Raw genomic sequence first — 22,355 nt, forward strand, 5'->3', positions numbered from 1 at the left:
CATCAAGGGTTGGAATTGGGGGTTAAATCACCAAAAATGATTCCCGGGCGTGGCCACCGCTGCTGCTCACTGCTCCCCTCACCTCCCAGGGGGTGATCAAGGGTGATGGGTCAAATGCAGAGAATAATTTCGCCACACCTAGTGTGTGTGTGACAATCATTGGTACTTTAACTTTAACTTTTACCTGTGTGACCAGTTTCAAATAAATACTGTTGAAATCTTCCAGAAGAACCAACAAACAACAAAGAATCCAACAGGCTTCAAAGTGAAAATATTAAGATCCATTCCTTGAGAAATACGGCCAAGAAGACGAAAAATGTAATTTTAATATTTAATTAAAAACAATCATACTGATTTGTCTTTGCTTACACAATGTTAGCCTGGTCATCTTTATTTTGTTCAGACATTGCAATGCATTATTAAGAAGTAGTGTGCTGTGCAGCATATTTAACAGTTTACAGACTATATTACTTCTGAATTTGAAACAGGCTATTATTAAATATTCTTTCATGCGGAGCATTAGCTAACACTAACTGCAATAGTTGAAACCTGCATTTGATGAAATGATTAACTATACTAACACACAACATGGACATTGTCGATTGTCATGTCATGTCATGTCATGTCATGTCCGTATAAACATTGTGGACGCCGTCTTTGCTCCACAGTAAGTCTTTGCTGTCGTCCAGCATTCTGTTTTTGTTTACTTTGTAACCAGTTCAGTTTTAGTTTCATTCTGCATAGCCTTCCCTAAGCTTCAATGCCTTTTCTTAGGGGTACTTACCTTTTGTTTATTTTTTGTTTAAGCTTTAAATATCTTTTTACCTGCCCCTTACCTCCCGCTGTATCAGACATCTACAAAGCAATTAGCTACCTGTTGCCACCAACTGATATGTAAGAGTATTACACGGTTACTCTGCCGAGCTCTAGACAGCACCGACACTCAACAACACATCATTTGCATACTATAATTACTGGTTTGCAAAAAATATTTTTAACCCAAATAGGTGAAAATTGGATAATCTCCCACGGCACACCAGACTGTATCTCACGGCGGTGTCGAAAAACACTGGTTTAGAGGACAGTTTTGATTACTATGAAAATACTAGATTTTTTAAATAATAATCCTACTTCACCAGGATTCAGCCTGAAACCAATTCACCGCGATAAACGAGAGATGACTGAACAGTACAATACAATGATTGTACATCATACAATTATTCCACTCAGGAAAAATAATGGTTCAAATAAGTTATTAAAATTAATATTACAATTATGCCCATTATGAGTGTCATGTCAGGATAGTCCAATGTGTGGCCGGCAGCTTTTAACCATTTTTCACAGCCCGCGGCACATTCCAAAAACAAGCAATGTAACAAGAAAAAGTTATTGGTGTGTAAATGTGCTATATAAATAAAGTGGATTGGATTGGAACCACCATTACATGTTATGTAGACCAAAGAAGAACAAAAAAAAAAAGACTCCTTTAATGCGCCCTATAATCCGGTGCGCCTTTATATATGAAAAAAGATCAAAAAATAGGCCATTCATCGGCAGCGCGCCTTATATATAAAAACAGCGTTTTAACTGTTTTCAAAATGAAGAATATCAAAATGTCCCCTGCATCCTTTATGCTCAGATTTTTCAGTGTGCAGCTCTCAGTGGAAAAGGTTAGTGTGTGTCAACTTCTGATAATAACAGAGTATTTTGTTAGAAAAAATGTGAAAACACGATTTTCCAAACGCACCTTCAGGTTGTAGAAGTCACACACAGATCGGGCCCACTCCATCAGCAGAGCCACCTTAGTGCTGCTGTGTTCATAGGGCACCTGGGTCTTTGGCGCGCTAGAGTCTGGGCCTCGATCAGCCTTCAAAGAAGCCAATCTCTGTTTTGTCCATAGCGTTCTCCTCAGGAAGCCAATCTCCTCCCTCATCAGATCGTCATCCAAAATCACTTCCACCTGTGCATCATATATAATGTATACGATTTCAGATAATACTGCAAATCGTTCAACTTGTGCCTTACTAATCAGAGAATGTGATGTACCTGAAACGAAAAAATTATTTTCCACAGTAGGCTCAATGTCTTCTCTCTGTGTCCATCCACAATGTCTCTGGAATCTATGATCTGGCCTGAAAATAAAGGACACGATTCATATGTTGTTTCTTTTTACAAGTACCTTCTAATTCTAATTCCTTAAGATACATTGGATTTTACTGGGGTGTATGTTGCACACATTACACCACACCAAGGATCAGATCGCACATAAACATTCATGGCTGCAACGATTAATCAATTTGGAAAACGGCTTAGATTTATATTCTGTTGCTTTGATTAATCCATCCATCCGTTCATTTACTACCGCTTTTCCCTCTCAGGGTCGCAGGGGTGCTGGAGCCTATCCCAGCTGCATTCAGGCAGAAGGCGGGGTACACCCTGGACAAGTCGCCACCTCATCGCATGGCCAACACAGAGACATTTGTTTTAATAATTGTGTAACTAATAAATATCCATCCATCTTCTTCCGCTTATCAGAGGTCGGGTTGCGGGTACAGCAGCCGGTCGGACGTGCCCCCAACACCTCCCTAGGGAGACGTTCAGCTGGCATCCTGACCAGATGCCCGAACCACCTCATCTGGCTCCTCTCCATGTGGAGGAGCAGCGGCTTTACTTTGAGCTCCTCCCGGGTGGCAGAGCTTCTCATCCTATCTCTAAGGTAGAGCCCCGTCACCCGGCGGAGGAAACTCATTTAGACCGTTTGTACCCGTGATCTTGTCTTTTCGGTCATAACCCAAAGCTCATGACCATAGGTGAGGATGAGAACTTAGATCGACCTGTAAATTGAGAGCTTTGCCTTCCGACTCAGCTCCTTCTTCACCACAATGGATCGATACAGCGTCCACATTACTGAAGACACCGCACCGATCCGCCTGTCGATCTCACGATCCACTCTTCCCTCACTCGTGTACAAGACTCCTAGGTACTTGAACTCCTCCACTTGGGGCAGGGTCTCCTCCCCAACCCGGAGATGGCACTCCACCCTTTTCCGGGCGAGAACCATGGACTTGGAGGTGCTGATTCTCATCCCAGTCGCTTCACACTCGGCTGCAAACCGATCCAGTGAGAGCTGAAGATCCTGGCCAGATGAAGCCATCAGGACCACATCATCTGCAAAAAGGAGAGACCTAATCCTGCAGCCACCAAACCAGATCCCCCAACGCCCTGACTGCGCCTAGAAATTCCGTCCATAAAAGTTATGAACAGAATCGGTGACAAAGGTCAGCCTTGGCAGTGTCCAACCCTCACTGGAAATGGGTCCGACTTACTGCCGGCAATGCGGACCAAGCTCTGACACTGATCGTACAGAGAGTGGACCACCACAATCAGACAGTCCGATACCCCATACTCTCTGAGCACTCCCCACAGGACTTCCCGAGGGACACGGTCGAATGCCTTCTCCAAGTCCACAAAGCACATGTAGACTGGTTGGGCAAACTCCCATGCACCCTCAAGGACCCTGCCGAGAGTATAGAGCTGGTCCACAGTTCCACGACCAGGACGAAAACCACACCGTTCCTCCTGAATCCGAGGTTCGACTATCCGGCGTAGCCTCCTCTCCAGTACACCTGAATAGACCTTACCGGGAAGGCTGAGGAGTGTGATCCCACGATAGTTCCGGTTCCCTTTCTTAAAGAGAGGAACCACCACCCCGGTCAACTAATAAACATTTATTTTAAAAATGCAGACCGCATGGAGTACCCAAAACTTTAAATAGGTAGACATGGTTTCCGCACGGCCGATGCAATAAAGCGCACATGAGAGTGGTGGGTTATGTGAGCCTTGATCTGTGTGGTGACACATTTTTATCAATGCAAACACAGTAAAACAGCAATTTAAAAATGTTGAAAAAAGAATGCAGGTTAGCAAAACAACCATTTAATACCATCGTTATATTGTGATAACGCATGTTGATGACATTCTGTGTCTGCAAATAAGCCAACAACTAGAGACTAACTTACCTCCACGGTGCAACACCACTTCAAAGTCAGCAATCCTCACTTTAAGGCAGCAAATAAACTACACTTCTTTACAAGTATCATCCCTGGAGGGCCAGGAATAGCTACCGTATTTTCCGGACCATAGGGCGCACCGGATTATAGGGCGCATTAAAGGAGTCATATTTTTTTCTTCTTCTTTGGTCTACATAACATGTAATGGTGGTTCCAGACATGACTGCTGCCTTACTCAAAGCCATCTTTTCAATGGACAAAAAAGACGGATTAGTATCTCTCATATGATATACTATTCTAAAAAGGTTATAATTTAACAACATGTCTATTATTGTGGGCGTTAAGAGGTCGCAAGGAAGCAGAAATGTCTCTGAGAAAACAATCTCACTAGTGAAATGATAAAAGTTCTGCATTCAAGCTACAATCAAGTTACCAAGTTCATCCTTGAGGTCCACCCCTCTGCTTTTGAGGACTTGGAAAGTGATATCTACGTTATGGACTTTTTGCAGGCGGCTGATGGCTGGCAGTCGAAGCTTTGCTGACAAGCCCCACTGCTTTATGAGCAGCTCCATGACTCTCCTGAGGATAGAAAAACAAAATCACGAAAATAAAAATGATAGTAAAGTTGTGATAAAGAATTACATTTAAAAAGGGAGTTACTTACACAAGTCGAATTCCGCATTTTAAGTCAACTGCCAAATTCCCCACAGCAAAGTTGAACTCGTCAAGGGGAGTTTGAACATGGGAGACGGGTAGTCCCAGGTAGCCAAGATGGCGGGGCAGGATCCCCTCTCCGCTTAGAAAGTCTCTCGAGAAAGCCAGCAGCAGGTCTTTACTTTTCTATTAAAAATAAAATAAATAAAACTATGGGTATCTATGGGAAACAAATACATCAATGAACAGTACCTTGAGGATTTTGCAGGCTTTTTTTGAGATTGCTGTGGTTTAAAATGCTTGAATTTGCAGCTTTTTCAGAAAGTTTTGGCTAAAGTTGTAATGTTTTAAGGCTTTTTTCATTTCAATATTTGCGATCGTTGCGATTTTATGAATTTATTATCAATGTTTTAAGGTTTCCATGTAACCTTAACCCCAAAAAAGCACAACATTTCAAAAACAAATGGAAAACAAATCCTGTATTAATATTTTCCTAATATAATACCAGACACATTTAAATGTAGACACTAGTTATAATTACAGATGTCCGATAATGGCTTTTTTGCCGATATCCGATATTGTCCAACTCTTAATTACCGATTCCGATATCAACCGATACCGATATATACAGTGGTGGAATTAACACATTATTATGCCTAATTTAGTTGTGATGCCCCGCTGGATGCATTAAACAATGTAACAAGGTTTTTCAAAATAAATCAACTCAAGTTATGGAAAAAAATTGTCATATTTATTATTGAAGTCACAAAGTGCTTTTTTTTTTTAACATGCCTCAAAACAGCAGCTTGGAATTCGGGACATGTTCTCCCTGAGAGAGCATGAGGAGGTTGAGGTGGGGGAGTGGGTATCGGGGGGTGTATATTGTAGCGTCCCGGAAGAGTTAGTGCTGCAAGGGGTTCTGGGTATTTGTTATGTTGTGTTTATGTTGTGTTACGGTGCGGATGTTCTCCCGAAATGTGTTTGTCATTCTTGTTTGTTGTGGGTTCACAGTGTGGCGCATATTTGTAACAGTGTTAAAGTTGTTTATACGGCTACCCTCAGTGTGACCTGTATGGCTGTTGACCAAGTATGCCTTGCATTCACTTGTGTGTGTGAAAAGCTGTAGATATTATGTGATTGGGCCGGCACGCAAAGGCAGTGTCTTTAAGGTTTATTGGCGCTCTGTACTTCTCCCTACGTCCTTGTAGACAGCGGCGTTTTAAAAAGTCATACATTTTACTTTTTGAAACAGATACCAATAATTTCCGATATTACATTTTAAAGCATTTAATATAATTATAATATCGGCAGTCCGATATTATCGGACATCTCTAATGATTACAATTCAAAGCCATTTGTGTCAATTAAGCTTTTGTTTTTAAATTGCTTGACACTGGTCTGGAAACGTTACAGTATTTTCTTTTAATTTTTTACAGTATTAACTAAGGTTCCCATACAGCGTCTATGTTAAGTCCATTTAACATGTGGTGTTCCTTAATACTTGTTCAGCATGTCCATACAAACAACACCGTGCCAACCACAAACGTGTCTTATATGCCTGAGATCTTTGCCTAAAGCTCAACCATTCATGAACTGCAAAAGAGATTTATTTTGATGGCTAAATCCAACATCCGCTGAGACTTCCTGGCCTACCTTGAACTCTGCATCCATGCAGAACAGACATGGGTCATGTTCCATCAGGCGAGACTCTTTGGCCTTGTCCAAGAAACACACCAGTAAGAGCAGCTTCTTCAGAGTGAAGCAAGACAGCGCCTCCTCGTGGCCTATACAGGAGAGATAATACAGAGCAGTGGTTCAACCTTTTTTCAGTGATGTACCCCCTGTGAACATTTTTTTAACTCAAGTACCCCCTAATCAGAACAAAGCATTATTGGTGGAAAAAAAGAGATAAAGAAGTAAAATACAGCACTGTGTCATCAGTTTCTGATTTATTAAATTGTATAACAGTGCAAAATATTGCTCATTTGTTGTGGTCTTTCTTGAACTATTTGGAAAAAAACATAAAAATAACTAAAAACTTGATGAAAAATAAACAATTGATTCAATTATAAATAAAGATTTCTACACATAGAAGTAATCATCAACTTAAAGTGCCCTCTTTGGGGATTGTAATAGAGATCCATCTGGATTCATGAACTTAATTCTAAACATTTCTTCACAAAAAAAGAAATCTTTAACATCAATATTTATGGAACATGTCCACAAAAAATCTAGCTGTCAACACTGAATATTGCATGGCCACGAGAAACTTTTAGTAAAAAAAAACAAAAACAAAAAAAATTTTTTTTTTTTTTAATAAAAAGTTTCCCGTGGCCACGAGATACTTTCTCGTGGCCACGAGATACATGTCTAAAACAAAAAAAATCCCATGTCCCTTTAGGGGCTCCGTATGCGCGCAACACAACTGTGCTGCTTTTATTTTGAAAAGTATTATATATGGGCGTGTGTCCGTGTGTAACCTGCGAGTGAAGGTGCACATGCAGCGACAAGTGATGCACGGTTCACACCCGAGACGCTAAAATGAGAAAAGTTGATGAGGAATGGCGTGTTTTCAACAAGACATGGACTGCGAAGCAACGTTCCCTCTAAGGTGCGCGCCTGCGCAATTGCGCACTGCTCAAGCGTCCGCTGCGCGCAGCAAATATATGCCGCGCACCAAATCAAATCCCATCTGAATTCTAAACAAAATAAACATATTTATTCTATGTAATTTTGCAATGCAACTCTGAGTGACAGTGACAACAAGCGGCCCTAACGGTGTTCGTCAACACCGTTCAATTATTGTAACGTCTATCGAGATGCTTCGAGGACAGGAATTATATCGATCACTTTATTGAGAAAAACTGTTCATATTCGGACATAACCACACCAAAAACATGAGTAAAACAATTCTATCTCGAAAAACTAGTCATTTTCTGCCGTACAAACCAGGCCAAAACCAACTTGTCATCTGTCACCAACACGCATAGCACTAAACCACTGGTGCGTTTTAGGCCACACAAAAAGTCGGACAACTCAAACACCACACAAAGTTACACTATGACTCCTCAGTCATACGTGTGCTTATTTTACTGTCATTTATTATTAATGTTAATTTATTTATATTAGTCATGGAATGCTGTTACACACACTATGTTGAAGTATTACTATTATTATTATTATTATTATTTATCTTACGGTATACATCAAAAATAATATTGAGCAAAATTTAATTGGAATATTGTCGATGTGGCCCTCCAGCAGTGCTCGGGTAGCTCATGCGGCCCCCGGTAAAATTTAATTGCCCACCCCTGCTGTATCTGGTTGAAAAACACTGGTCTAAGGTACACAAGAGGAAGACAATTGTGCCATTTGAGCAGTTACATGCTGATAATATAGGTTACAGTTACTGGATTTGACAGTTAACGTGCAGTTTTGAGCGCCGCTCAGAGACAAACTTGACTGGCCAAAATTTGCAGGGATTGGTTGAATTTGCTACCCACTTCTCTAAAGTGGGCTGGCTCAAGGTGGAGGACAGAGTTAAACAACTTGCACTGAGCCTAGTCTATAAAATCCACTACACCTCCCTGATACCGAAGTACATGTCAAACTACTTCCTTAACGTAAATGACCGCCATAACCACAACACCAGGGGGTGCTCCACTAACCACGTTAAACCCAGATTCCGAACTAACAAAGGTCTTAACTCATTCTCTTTCTATGCCACATCAATGTGGAATGCGCTCCCAACAGGTATAAAAGAAAGGGCATCTCTATCCTCCTTCAAAACCGCAATAAAAGTTCACCTCCAGGCAGCTACAACCCTAAACTAACACCCTCCCCGGATTGCTAATAATCAAATGTAAACAATCAAATGCAGATACTTTTTCTTTTTCTTATGCCTTCTGATCTCTCTCTCTCTCTCTCTCTCTCTCTCTATGTCCACTACTTGATGTCCATATCCCCCTCCCCACCCCCCCCCCTCCCTCCACACCCCTGATTGTAAATAATGTAAATAATTCAATGTGATTATCTTGTGTGAGGACTGTATTATGATGATAGTATATATGATAGTATATATCTGTATCATGAATCAATTTAAGTGGACCCCGACTTAAACAAGTTGAAAAACTTATTCGGGTGTTACCATTTAGTGGTCAATTGTACGGAATATGTACTTCACTGTGCAACCTACTAATAAAAGTCTCAATCAATCAATCAATGCGGGAAATGGCGCACCCACGACATTGCAAATCATTTCAGGGACTGAATAAAAGCTTGAAAGCTGTCTTACCATCTTTGTATAGATGAGGAACTTTGGGGTGCCTAAACTCAGCCGCGATGTCTGGGTTCCATAGAAGTCGCTGGAGTATAAACATAGCTAGACCCATCGCATCGCTGTTGTTCTCCAGAGAGATGAGCTCCCCAAAGATTGTCTGAGTATGGAGTGAAATTGTAGTCAGCGTTTACATGAATAGTGGCATCACACAATAACATAACTGAAGATAAAAGGAGAGCAAAACATTTGTACCTCAAGACCAATCCGTAACCATAATGGATTGTAGGAAAGAAGCCAATTGAGGACTTTTTGTCGTTCACCTGAAAAATGTTTTATGTATGAAGGCCAAATACCAGAGAATAGTGGTGTGAGTTTTACCTATATCCTTCCAAAGATGGCGGTCTTTGCGGATAAGTAGCCTCTTTGCTTCCACCTCAATCTCCAACTTCTTGATGGCCTTGACCAAAGTCTCGGAGGTGAAGAGCTGGCAGGCAGATCGGCGGAGTCGGTTTAACTTTCGACGGGCAGTGTAAGTGCTGAAAGACATCTCCTCTTTGGTGGGCGCTTTGGCAACGTGGAACTCATCACTGCAGCCCATGGCAAGGGAAGCAGCACTCACTAGACAAAGATGTCATATACTTCAAATTTATATTACAGAAAGGGATAGATATATTGCTCAAAGTGTTAACAGAAGCCACCTTTGGTCATTTCAGTGTTGACTTTAAAATCATCTGGGGTCAGGACGTAGTTGAGCCACCATGTAAATCCCCTCTCTTGCTTCTCAATCCATCTCTCGTCGTAGAACATGTTCTTGGCAGCAAAAGGAAGTGGATGCCTTGGTATGACTTGAAGAAACATATGAAATATTTTTTTTTGGGGGGGAAGAAATATGTCAAGTTAGATTTTTGTAGCTATCGTTAAAGAGGGCCAATGATGCAAAATCAACTTTTACCTCTTTCATAGTGAATTTCCTGACAGATTAAGTTTGAATTATAAGCTTCTTTGTATTAGGATCAACAACATCAGGGGATGCATGTGCATGTACGAGCCGATCTGCCCCACAATAAGAGAGGATAGCGAAAAAGAAGGAGCTTGTTGATTACAGCGTTGTACTACAATGGCGGACCTGCGCAAAGCTCTTTGGGTAAACCTCGACCATATATGGTTAACAAATGGGCAAATTGCAAACAGCTCGTTTCCTGGAAGTATAAAAGAGGGCAAGATGATTTTATAAATATCTCTGCAATGCTGTAACTGTTTAATCTAAAATTTTCAGGACTAATGCAGATACCAAATAATCATCAGCAGGTACCAATAGGTAAAAAAACAGCTGGTTTTGCATAATAGGGTCCCTTTAAAATATAATACAACACTTATTATTCTACCTTTTGACATTAGTTTTGGGTATCTATCCATACAAAACAAAGTACAGTAGTTACAGGGGCAGTATTGGCATACCAATGTTTATACTTTCAAGATCATTAAGTAATGAAATTTATAATCACAAATGTAATCTATCAAAAACACAAGATGGCGGTGTGACCATAAAAAATAATATTTAAGCCGGCACGACCATTGTTTCAAAACATCGATTTGGCACTAGTATTGCGTAATATATAAACAATACAGGGTTTCCCGCAGCGCTTTGTTGTTAAGGCGGCCGCCTTACCAACAAAGAGCCACCGCCTAAACTAAAGTCTTAACAAGCTTAGTTCTGCCTCTGCCTCTGTCAGTATGTTTCTCCAGCATTTTTGGGTCATTATTTTGACTTAGTAAGTCATTATTTTGTCATATTTTTGACTTATTAAATTACCAAGTCAAAATATTGACTTACTAAGTCATAATAATGACACTTAGTATCTCAGGTAACTAGGGCTGTTTTGTGTATTGTTTTTACTTTACGGAAAAAATATTGAGATATTTATAGTATATCGGCATTCAGCATATGGAGCGGAAAACAACCAAAAATGGTAGGCTTCCTCACGCGACAAAGCTGGCCTACTTCACCACAGTCTGTAGTCTTTTGCCCCCCCAGGCTGCGGTGGCAGCGATGAGATGGAGAGGTGATGGCGACAGGCCGAGTTACGCTGTTCCTTACACCCACCCACCCCCTTCCCCCTGGAGAGACACCACCTTACTAACAAATGTTCTGGGGGAAACACTGCAATACCAAGCCCTAATCTCAAAGCACTAAGAAAACTAACTAAATCCTTCGTAAGCACTCGTCGAAGGAGTCAGGGAAAAAACTCCCTCTAAGAAGAAAGCTCAAACAAAAGCCTCGACTGGTTGGGTTGAGAAGGGCACGTTTGGTTAGCGGGTAAATATTGATCAAAATATGGACAAAAACGGCTTGCCAAATACCTGTCTGAGCTGGTTTGATGAAGGTCAGCTTTGACTGTGCTAAAGCAGCAACTCTTGCAGGCTTCACACCCTTGACCCTCGATTCTCGGGAAGACCTCAGAAAGCCAGCGCCTGGGAACATTACAATACAGTATAAGGACTTAATGTTCATAGTAATCATGCCAAGCTGGAAATTTGTTTTCTTTGTAGCGTAAATATACATATAGTAGCGTGGAATTATTGGAGACATTTCTCATGCAATAACAACATAACAAAATGTTATTATACCTTGCGAGGCAAGTTTGGTGCTTTGTGTCTTTGTCTGAGCAGGCACTGATGATTTTGCGGTCTTTAGAGACGTCGTCATGGAGTGCACAGAACCTTAAAAACATTATATACAGTATAAATAAACAAAAGGTTGACGATACACTTTCAGTTATTACTGTACATCATTGACGAAATGCAATTCCGAATTGTTTTTGTTATGTATACAACTAAAATAAAATCTAATTACTTGGTACCGTGCAACATTTGTGAATACTACTTTTTTTAACACCAGACAGAGATAAACTAATCGATGTATTCACTAGATATTAGGGCTGTGAATCTTTAGGCACCACACGATTCAAATTTTGGAGGTAAAGATTCGATTCAGAATCGATTCTCAATTCAGAACGATTCCCAATTCATAATCAATATTTTATAATAACATTGGGTGCCAGTTATATGATTAACTACACTCTAATAGACATACAGCTTTGATACGTTGTATTACTTATCTGTACAGCAAATATGGGCATCTACATCAACAATATGGTTTGCCTAGCTCGGGGGTCAGCAACCCACGGCTCTAGAGCCACATGTGGCTCTTGAGCAGCGCCCTGGTGGCTCCATGGAGCTTTTTCACAAAATGTATGGAAATGGGAAAAAACGGAGTGAAAAATATATTTTTTGTTGTAATGTGGTTTCTGTAGGACAAACACGACACAAACCTTCCTCATTGTTAGAAAGACAACTGTTTGATATGTTTGTGTTTCTGCTTCACTAAAGAGAGTATTTGGCGAGCGCTGTTTTGTCCTACTAATTTCTGTGCCCTTGAACTCACCGTTGTGTGGACTGTGACTCAACAGTTTATTTACATGTCCAACTTTCTCCGACGCTACCACAGAAAGATGTGTTTTATGCCACTCCTTTGTTTCATTTTGTCCACCAAAGGTTTTATACTGTGCGTGAATGCACAAAGGTGAGCTATGTTGATATTATTGACTTGTTATGTAGTGCTAATCAGGCATATTTACATCATGTTAAAGTTAAAGTACCCATGATTGACACACACACACTCGGTGTGGCTAAATTATTCTCTGCATTTGACCCATCACCCTTGATCACCTCCTGGGAGGTGAGGGAAGCAGTGAGCAGCAGCGGTGGCCCCGCCCGGGAATCATTTTTGGTGATTTAACCCCCAATTCCAACCCTTGATGCTGTGTGCCAAGCAGGGAGGTAATGGCTCCCATTTTTATAATCCTTGGTATGACTCAGCCGGGGTTTGTACTCACAACCTACCCATCTCAGGGCGTGTTGCCATAATTATAACACTTATTTAAGTCTTGAAATTTTTTGCGGCTCCAGACAGATGACTTTTTTTGTATTTTTGGTCCAATATGGCTCTTTCAACATTTTGGGTTGCCGACCCCTGGCCTAGCTGGAAAGGACAGTTAAAAAAAAAAAAGAAGTTAATTTTATCTTTTGAATTGATTTTTGATATCAATGGATCAATTTGTTTTAATCGATTAAGAATGGTGAGAAAAAAGTATTGCGATTCATTTGAAAAACTTTTTTTTTTGACATCCTTACTAGATATAGTTAAAAAAAAACACCAAATAAAAAGGATATGGACCTTATCTTTATTCAAAAGTCAAATATAATATAGCTTTTTATGCAAATACAGTGGTACCTCGTTTACGCCCTAGTTTTAGTATGCTTTCGTTTAAGGTCAACATTTTTACCAAAAATATGTCTGTTTTAGTATGATTCCATTTAAATTTTATTTGGGAGGGACAGTGCACATTGATGAACATTTCTCAAAATGTTGTATTGAAATATAAACATATCTGATTCCAGCCAAACGCTAATGTCCATCCGTAGTCCCTCTACACCAGGGGTCACCAACCTTTTTGAAACCAAGAGCTACTTCTTGGGTACTGATTAATGCGAAGGGCTACCAGTTTGATACACACTTAAATAAATTGCCAGAAATAGCCAATTTGCTCAATTTACCTTTAACTCTATGTTATTATTAATAATTAATTATATTTACACTTAATTGAATGGTTTAAAAGAGGAGAAAACCCCAAAAAATGACCATTACATTTTGAAACATAGTCTATCTTCAATTTCGACTCTTTAAAATTCAAAATTCAACCAAAAAAAAGAAGAGAAAAACTAGCTAATTCTAATCTTTTTGAAAAAATTACAAAAAAAAAATTTATGGAACATAATTAGTAATTTTTCCTGATTAAGATTAATTTTAGAATTTTGATGACATGTTTTAAATAGGTTAAAATCCAATCTGCACTTTGTTAGAATATATAACAAATTGGACCAAGCTATATTTCTAACAAAGACAAATCATTATTTCTTCTAGATTTTCCAGAACAAAAATTTTTCAAAGAAATTCAAAAGACTTTGAAATAAGATTTAAATTTGATTCTACAGATTTTCTAGATTTGCCAGAACAATTTTTTTTGAATTTTAATCATAATAAGTTTGAAGAAATATATTTTACAAATATTCTTCGTCGAAAAAACAGAAGCTAAAATGAAGAATTAAATTAAAATGTATTTACTATTCTTTACAATAAAAAATAAATCTACTTGAACATTGGTTTAAATTGTCAGGAAAGAAGAGGAAGGAATTTAAAAGGTAAAAAGGTATATGTGTTTAAAAATCCTAAAATCATTTTTAAGGTTGTATTTTTTTCTCTAAAATTGTCTTTCTGAAAGTTATAAGAAGCAAAGTAAAAAAATTATGAATTTATTTAAACAAGTGAAGACCAAGTCTTTAAAATATTTTCTTGGATTATCAAATTCTATTTGAGTTTTGTCTCTCTTAGAATTAAAAATGTCGAGCAAAGCGAGACCAGCTTGCTAGTAAATAAATAAAATTTTAAAAAACAGAGGCAGCTCACTGGTAAGTGCTGCTATTTGAGCTATTTTAAGAACAGGCCAGCGGGCGACTCATCTGGTCCTTACGAGCTACCGCGGGCACCACGTTGGTGACCCCTGCTCTACACAAACACATATGGGTGACTCAGTCCCTTTTTTTTTAATTGACTCCAGCTGCAAATTAACTACAACCAAATAACACTGTAGCATTCGTAATAGTCCAATCACGATCAAAAGAGCTTTAGAATCCATGTTTCTAATTTGTGATTGAACGCACCACACTGCTACGATAAGTCTAGCTAGACAATGACGGGTAATATGGCGCTTACTGGCTGTCCTCTGTAGTTTCGTAAAAGCAAAAGGTGTTTCACGCATTAACTGATGGAAAGAGAGTCGGGACCCGGGGTGGACCGCTCGCCTGTGCATCGGTTGGGGACATCTCTCCGCTGCTGACCCGTCTCCGCTCGGGATGGTCTCCTGCTGGCCCCACTATGGACTGGACTCTTACTATTATGTTAGATCCACTATGGACTGGACTTTCACAATATTACGCTAGACCAGTGGTTCTTAACCTGGGTTCGATCGAACCCTAGGGGTTCGGTGAGTCAGTCTCAGGGGTTTGGCGAAGGTCAAGACCACCCGACTCATCGTGTGAATAAAAACTTCTCCCTATCGCCGTGTTATGGATACCCCCAAACAATGTTCCCTTTAATTTTCCATCTGATTTGCAGGTGTGTAAATGTTAGAATATTTATGTATAGGTTATCACACAACTCTTATGCTTAAAGGCCGTTGCTATAGTTATTATCAATTGCGCTGAAGTTGTACTTTTCTATCTGTGCAAAGGCACAACTTGTAATCTTGCTTTGCGAGTTGTCTCGTGTCAGCAGTTTGTTTCCAGACCCTGCCTGCTGACAGCCAAGGACGGACATAGAGTACCTCAATGCAGACAAATCAGAGACAGGGCGAAATCACGAGTGTCAGCACATTTCCATTCTGAATAATCACGTATTGTGACTACTGGGGCTGCATGCATTATCCCTCCCTTCAGAAGCAGCCTCGGTGATGTTAACTAGGGACCTCCCGAATAAATAGAGGAGCACGTGGGACTGTACCTTAGAGCGTAGGGGGAAACTGTAACTGAGTGTACAGACCAATACGTCTCTCCTCATGAGTAAAATTCAACTCAGTCTCTGCTTGATTCCTTCTTCTTGTCTTGTGTAATAGATAGTTTGGTTTTTGAACCTGACAGTAATTTGTTGTGAGTTCATGCACTGTGTTGGCTTTGTTCTTTGAACAAGGTGATGTTCATGCACGGTTCATTTTGTGCACCAGTAAAAAAACATAACTTTGTCTTGAATTTAAAAAAAATACATATAATAATATTTTTCACTAAAGAAGGGTTCGGTGAATGCGCATTTGAAACTGGTGGGGTTCGATACCTCCAACAAGGTTAAGAACCACTGCGCTAGACCCACTCGACGTCCATTGCATCTGGTCTCCCCTGGGGGGTGGGAGGGGGGGGGGGGTCACCCACATCTGCGGTCCTCTCCAAGGTTTCCCATAGTCATTCGTATTGACATCCCACTGGGTTGTGAGTTTTTCCTTGCCCTTATGTGGGCTCTGAACCGAGGATGTCGTTGTGGCTTGTGCAGCCCTTTGAGTCACTTGTGATTTAGGGCTGTATATAAATAAACATTGATTGATACCAAGCAGTGAGCACAAATGTGTTCATAAATTTTTGGATATAACAAGAGTGCCAGCACTTCGACAAAGATGAGAAACACTGGATCTTCTGGTAACATTTTTGGGTGTCTGGAACAAATTGATTGGATTTGCATTTTTTTACAATGGGAAATTGCTTCGGTTTTCAACGGACCTTTGGGAGCTGATCAATGAAAAATATGAGGTACCACACTAGTATAAAGAATAGAAGCAAACATTGTCATGTAATTGATTAAGAGGGTTAACTATCTGTTTGCATTGGTTCTTTTTTTATATGTATGAAGTCAATACAAGATGTTGATTCGTGATACCATTGTGTGATATCGCAAACTACCTGTTGATTTGGCCTGCTGCTTCTGTAACCACGTCCTCTCGTGTGTCGATTTGGTGGGCTCATTTTTCCAAACCACCGTTCTGGTCCTTTTGACTGGCTCAGTTTTCCCACCAGCGTCGATCTTCAACGCACTTTTCAAATACTCTTCACTCTTCCTCTTTCTGCTCTTCCTTGCCGTATGAATTGGAAATGAGTCCAACCGAGCGGACGGATCGGCTGAGGCGATATCTGTTGGAGACGATTCGGGAAGGCGATTGTTGGGTTTGTTGCTGCAGTGGCGAAAGGAAGACTCGCTCAACGATGATGGAGAGGTGACAGTGAATGTCATGAGGGGAGCATTGAGGGGTGGGGAATTGGTGGTGAAGTCCAAATGAATTGTGGGTTTCTGCGTGCCGGCAAGTAAAGCTATAGGTGATGGTGAGGCATCAGCTTTTTGAGTTGTGCTGGAAGTATCTAATTCTTGGACTGCTCTTGTGTTGACACATGAGAAACCAACTTCCGCTGATCTCTGCGTCCAGTCTGGTTCTATTACAGGTAGAGACGGGGTACCTGGTCCAGACTCAGAGTGGCTGCAGCTTTCAGTCAACTCAAGAGTTTTCTCCATTAGGCGACGCTTTGACTTCTTTATTTTCCTTTCACTCACCGGTGCCTTCTTTTTAATCACCGTTTCACAATTAAAAGCCAACTTTGTAGGTATTTCCACGGCCTCGGGCATAACAGCCTTCTTGCTAAAGGTAAGTCCGTGCTTTGTGGACTGGGACATTTCTGGGCTGCCAACCTGAGCGTTGAAGACGTTCTCGTTCATTCCACATTCATGATTGTCGCTTTTTGATTCAAGGGAGTCGGAAAATACACAATTGGAACTGGTGTCTCGGGGACTGCTGCTGACAGGACTGAGATCAGAGTCAATGAGGGCCAGTGCATCAGTCAAAGAGAGTGCTGGGCCTCCGATAACATGACTTTCAACTGATTTAATGCGAGGCATGATCTCTTTGAACCTCTCTGGTGTCCCAATAGGGGACAGAGTTGTATTAAGCATTTTGGCAAGCACTTTGCTTTCCAGCTTTTCCACCAAAGAACCTGTCACCTGTGTGGCTAACACAGGAGAAGAGTGTTTTTGAACATGGCGTACGTTCTCCTGGTCTGCCAGAGACCATGGCTTATAAATGGGATTTAAAGCCTTTTTTTGCTCTGACTCTTGAGGGTTATCATCAGGGTGACTGTGCTTGTGGAATAACTTCTCTCTGACAGGTTTTCCCTCATTAAGTGAAGAAAGTGGACTGCGGAGTTTATCCCGTTTATGCTGTGGTTTTCGGGACACTTGGACAGTTTTATTGGCAGCCATCTTTGTCGGTGGTTCAGTCCTTTTCCCCTTGTAAGGAGATCCTTTTTCAGCTCCCCTTTTGTTTTTGATTGCATCCCATAAGCTCTTCTGAAAAACAAGAATACAGTTAGTGTACAGTGAGAAGCTTTCTCAAAGCGGATTGAAGCAATGCTCTCAAACAATATTGAAAAATATTCAATATTCAAATGCCTGCCTCATCCCCAAAATGAAATGGTAGAATAATGGTGCCCTTTGTGGACATACCTCAGCTTCCCAAAGCAGATGTAATGTTATTCTTTGGACAACACTACCTTTGCTGGACTTATGATAATTAGCGGATTTGTACAACAATTTCCCACTCTGTCGGACACACCATCACTAATCCCCAAAATCCTATGTTACCATAATGTGACCCCTTCAAAACATTAATATGAGCAAACAACTAGGACAGCCACATATTTTGCATTGTCTCCGGAAATGCTGATTATCGATCCTGCTAGACACTGGCACCTATTTAATAATGCCACCCTAACATTTGACAACCAAACAATCATACAAAGTGACTTGGTAAAGAATATGGGTATTATCTTCGACCCAACTCTCTCATTTGAGTCACACATTAGGAGTGTTACTAAAACAGCCTTCTTTCATCTGCGTAATATCGCTAAAATGTGTCCCGTTTTGTCAACCATCAATGCTGAGATCATTATTCATGTGTTTGTTACGTCTCGTCTCGATTACTGTTAACGTATTATTTCCGGGTCTCTCTAAGTCTAGCATTAAAAGATTACAGTTTGTACAAAATGCTGCCTCTACACTTTTGACAAGAACAAGAAAGTTTGATCATATTCCGCCTATACTGGCTCACCTGCACTGGCTTCCTGTGCACTTAAGATGCGACGCTAATGTTTTACTACTTACGTATAAAATACTTAACGGTTTAGCTCCATGCCATCTTGCTGATTGTATTGTACCATATGTCCCGGCCAGAAATCTGCATTCAAGGAACTCCGGCTATTTAGTGATTCGCAGAGCCCCCAAAAAGTCTGCGGGCTTTAGAGCGTTTTCTATTCGGCCTCCAGTACTCTGGAATGCCCTCCCGGTAAGGGTTAGAGATGGTACCTCAGTAGAAGCATTTAAGTCCCATGTTAAAACTAATTTGTATACTTTAGCCTTTAAATAGATAGTTATCATGTAGCCACATATCAGCTTCCACGGAGGATGCGCTAGCTGTTTCAAGTCGGTACCCGAGACGGACAACTGCTCTATGCATCAGTTGGTGACGTCTCCGCGCTGCTGACTTGTCTACATACACGAGTATCCACTTCTGACCTCACCATGAACTGGAATCTCACGTTATTAACTGTAACCACTCGGCATCTATTGCACCGGTCGCCCAAGGGGGTTCCCCCACATCTGCGGTCTCTTCCAAGGTTTCTCGTTGTCCCCATTGGGTTGAGTTTTTTCCTGCCCTAATGTGGATCTGAGTCGAGCATGTCGTTGTGACTTGTGCAGCTCTTTGAGACATTTGTGATTAAGGGCTATGTAAGTACACTTTGATTGATTGACCTGAATAAATGAGAACATTCATAGACAACGGATGATATTATCAATTATAGAGATGTCTGATATTATCGGCATTCCGATTTTATCGGCCGATAAATGCTTTAAAATGTAATATCGGAAATTATCGGTATCGGTTTCAAAAAGTAAAATGTATGACTTTTTAAAACGCCGCTGTACGGAGTGGTACACGGACATAGGGAGAAGCACAGAGCAGTTGCGTCTCCCAGTCAGCAGCCTCTCCCCTCTCCCACACACACAACACAGGAGACGCTTGATGACCTCATCAAACCGCCGCGAGCGGAGCATAACAACAGCAAGAGTGTGTTGTTGCCGGTGCTGTAGCCGTGGCTAACAAGCGAGCTCGCTCGGTGACTGACTAACGACATGGTTCGGGATTATTTTAAAGTGTCTCTGACAGATAAAAAACTGGCAATTTGCAATGACTGCCCTGTCTCAACGCAGCATTTCAGAAGCTCTGGCTGACTGGTAGGCCACTTCAAGCACTCACCACTCGCTTGCAGTACATTTTTGTTACTCATACAAATACGTTAGAGCAGGGCAGATTGAGCCCAGTTTATAATTTCCGGTTATACAGTATGCCAGGCAGTCTTGCACTAAAGGAGGACAATGTTATTGTTTACTTTATGACTCTAGTATACTCTGGACTGAAGCTGTGTGCCTTCATTGTTTTTGTAGGTGTTTTGAGGCATGTTTTAAAAAATTAAAAAATAATGAACGTCGTGAAAGTCAAAGTATAGTACTTCCTATAGTTGTAGTGGGTCTCAGGGAGAGCATGTCCCAAATTCCAAGCTGCTGTTTTGAGGCATGTTAAAAAAAAATAATGCACTTGGTGACTTCAATAATAAATATGGCAGTGCCATGTTGGCATTTTTTTTTCCCATAACTTGAGTTGATTTATTTTGGAAAACCTTGTTACATTGTTTAATGCATCCAGCGGGGATTCACAACAAAATTAGGCATAATAATGTGTTGATTCCACAACTGTATATATCGGTATCGGTTGATTAAGAGTTGGACAATATCAGAATATCGGCAAAAAAGCCATTATCGGACATCTCTAATCAATTACCATGCCCATCCCGAGCAAGCAACTAAAATGTCACTGAACTGCACTCCAGGAGTGAAACCAAATTGTGTAATTGCATGGGGGGGAAATACCTTTTTCTTTTTTGATGCTTCGGCTCTCCCAAGCAGGACTGCCTGGTGCTTGAGGACTCTATTGCCAATGAAGATGATAAGTTCTCTGATTCCGCCCTCTTCCGTTGGAGTCCAGGTTATTGTCAGGCTAAACACACCCTGGGGCTACAAGCACAATTGTAAATGATTCAATTACTAGTTGCTTCATTACACACAATCAACAATCAAAAAGATGATGCCGTATCATGAACAAACCTAAAACATTTCACACTTTTTGCTTACAATGCCAGATACAATATTGCTGCAGTAGAAGTAGTACACAGTTTCATATATTAAATCTGGGATAACACTAATACTTTCAATCCAAAATGTAAAGTTATCGGTATAATAAATGCAGAATCTATGACAGAGCAGTTGCTTTGAATCACATTATAAAGACGCAAGGTTATTGTAGCAAGTGTTTGGAGCCGTTAAGAACAGGGGTGTCAAACGTACAGGTTTTAACCGGCCCGCGGGATGAGTTTGCTAAGTATAAAAATGAGCCGAAATGTTTTAAATGAAAGAAACTGCTGTTTTTAAATGTGCCCACTAGGTGTCGCAATAGCAATTATTTGTATCTTTGTAGATGATGCTACATATGTAATAAAAAACATGATGTTAGTGCACCAGTCGAGGAAAATGAGCAAACTACATAAATAACATCCTTTAATTTGATTTCGATATAATTTTTTTTTATCTTGATGGATTGAAAATTAACACCAACGAGTTGACTGATGAACATTAATTTAATCAGAAAGTATAAATAACGACAAATAAATGTAAGAGAGAAAAAAACAAAAAACACCAACATTATGATTTGTACATTTTCAGAATGTGCTTGTTCTATTTCTAAACAAAGAAAACAATCTGAAGTTGTCTTTATTTTTAAGTTATCGTGCCGTGATTTTACCATTGCAGCCCACTTGGGAGTAAATTTTTCTCCATGTGAGCCCCCGATCTAAAATGAGTTTGACACCCCTGGTTTAGAATGATGATGCACCATATTGAGAGTTTGTGTTGCCCCTAAAATGCAAACAAAATGAACCTATTAGACCAGACCTGGGCAAATTAAGGCCCGGGGGCCACATGAGGCCCGTTGAGCTTTGCAATCTGGCCCGCCGGACATTCCCAAAAATTTTTTTTAGATCTTTAAGATGGAAACTGTAGCTGCCATTATGATGTGCAGTCATGTTTTCTAATGAACTTAAGTCTTGAACTATACAAAGTATTTCAATGGTTGGAATCTGTGCATATGGATGATATACCAGTTACTATGGTAACCTAATTAGTTACTATGGTCATCTAATTAGTTACTGTGGTCATCTAATTAGTTACTATGGTCATCTACGTCACAGCAGCTCAGACGAGGCACCAAGCAGTGTGGGCAGGAAGCGTTTCCACAGACGCGGAAGGAGATTTTCACAACAAAGTTCTAAAGCTTAGTGATATATAGAATATAATACAGTGTTTCCCATAAACTGCCAAGATACCTGTGGCGGTGGGGGCGTGGCTATGGGCGTGGTCACCATGACATCGAGTAATTTGCATATTTACTACAATGATTTGATTTTCTCTAAAAAGGCTCAAAAAATGTATACTTACTTTTAAACGTCCATCTATCCAATTTACAATATAATTACAACACTTTATGTACATATTTATATACAGATTTGAACAATAAGTTATTCACTGAAATATATTTATTAATTGTGGTTCTTACAAAAAATATATCTTATAAAATATAAAAGCTAAAATGTCTCAA

At 40.3% G+C, this 22,355-nt stretch overlaps 1 protein-coding gene across 1 annotated transcript in view; it reads right to left on the reverse strand.

Moving 5' to 3' along the window:
* aspm (assembly factor for spindle microtubules) overlaps positions 1–22,355 on the reverse strand; it is a 53,603-nt gene that overhangs the window by 27,848 nt on the left and 3,400 nt on the right. Inside the window, exons 2-14 of the mRNA XM_062028526.1 lie at positions 20,576–20,719; positions 16,507–17,938; positions 11,572–11,664; positions 11,305–11,415; positions 9,642–9,788; positions 9,322–9,561; positions 9,196–9,263; positions 8,959–9,100; positions 6,318–6,448; positions 4,675–4,850; positions 4,444–4,589; positions 2,047–2,132; positions 1,748–1,960 (exon numbers count right to left, since the gene is read on the reverse strand). Coding sequence (XP_061884510.1) covers positions 1,748–1,960; positions 2,047–2,132; positions 4,444–4,589; positions 4,675–4,850; positions 6,318–6,448; positions 8,959–9,100; positions 9,196–9,263; positions 9,322–9,561; positions 9,642–9,788; positions 11,305–11,415; positions 11,572–11,664; positions 16,507–17,938; positions 20,576–20,719 — 3,129 coding nt within the window. The remainder of the gene's footprint in view (positions 1–1,747; positions 1,961–2,046; positions 2,133–4,443; positions 4,590–4,674; positions 4,851–6,317; positions 6,449–8,958; positions 9,101–9,195; positions 9,264–9,321; positions 9,562–9,641; positions 9,789–11,304; positions 11,416–11,571; positions 11,665–16,506; positions 17,939–20,575; positions 20,720–22,355) is intronic.

Source organism: Entelurus aequoreus, linkage group LG19, assembly GCF_033978785.1.
Source record: "Entelurus aequoreus isolate RoL-2023_Sb linkage group LG19, RoL_Eaeq_v1.1, whole genome shotgun sequence".
NCBI classification, from domain to species: domain Eukaryota; kingdom Metazoa; phylum Chordata; class Actinopteri; order Syngnathiformes; family Syngnathidae; genus Entelurus; species Entelurus aequoreus.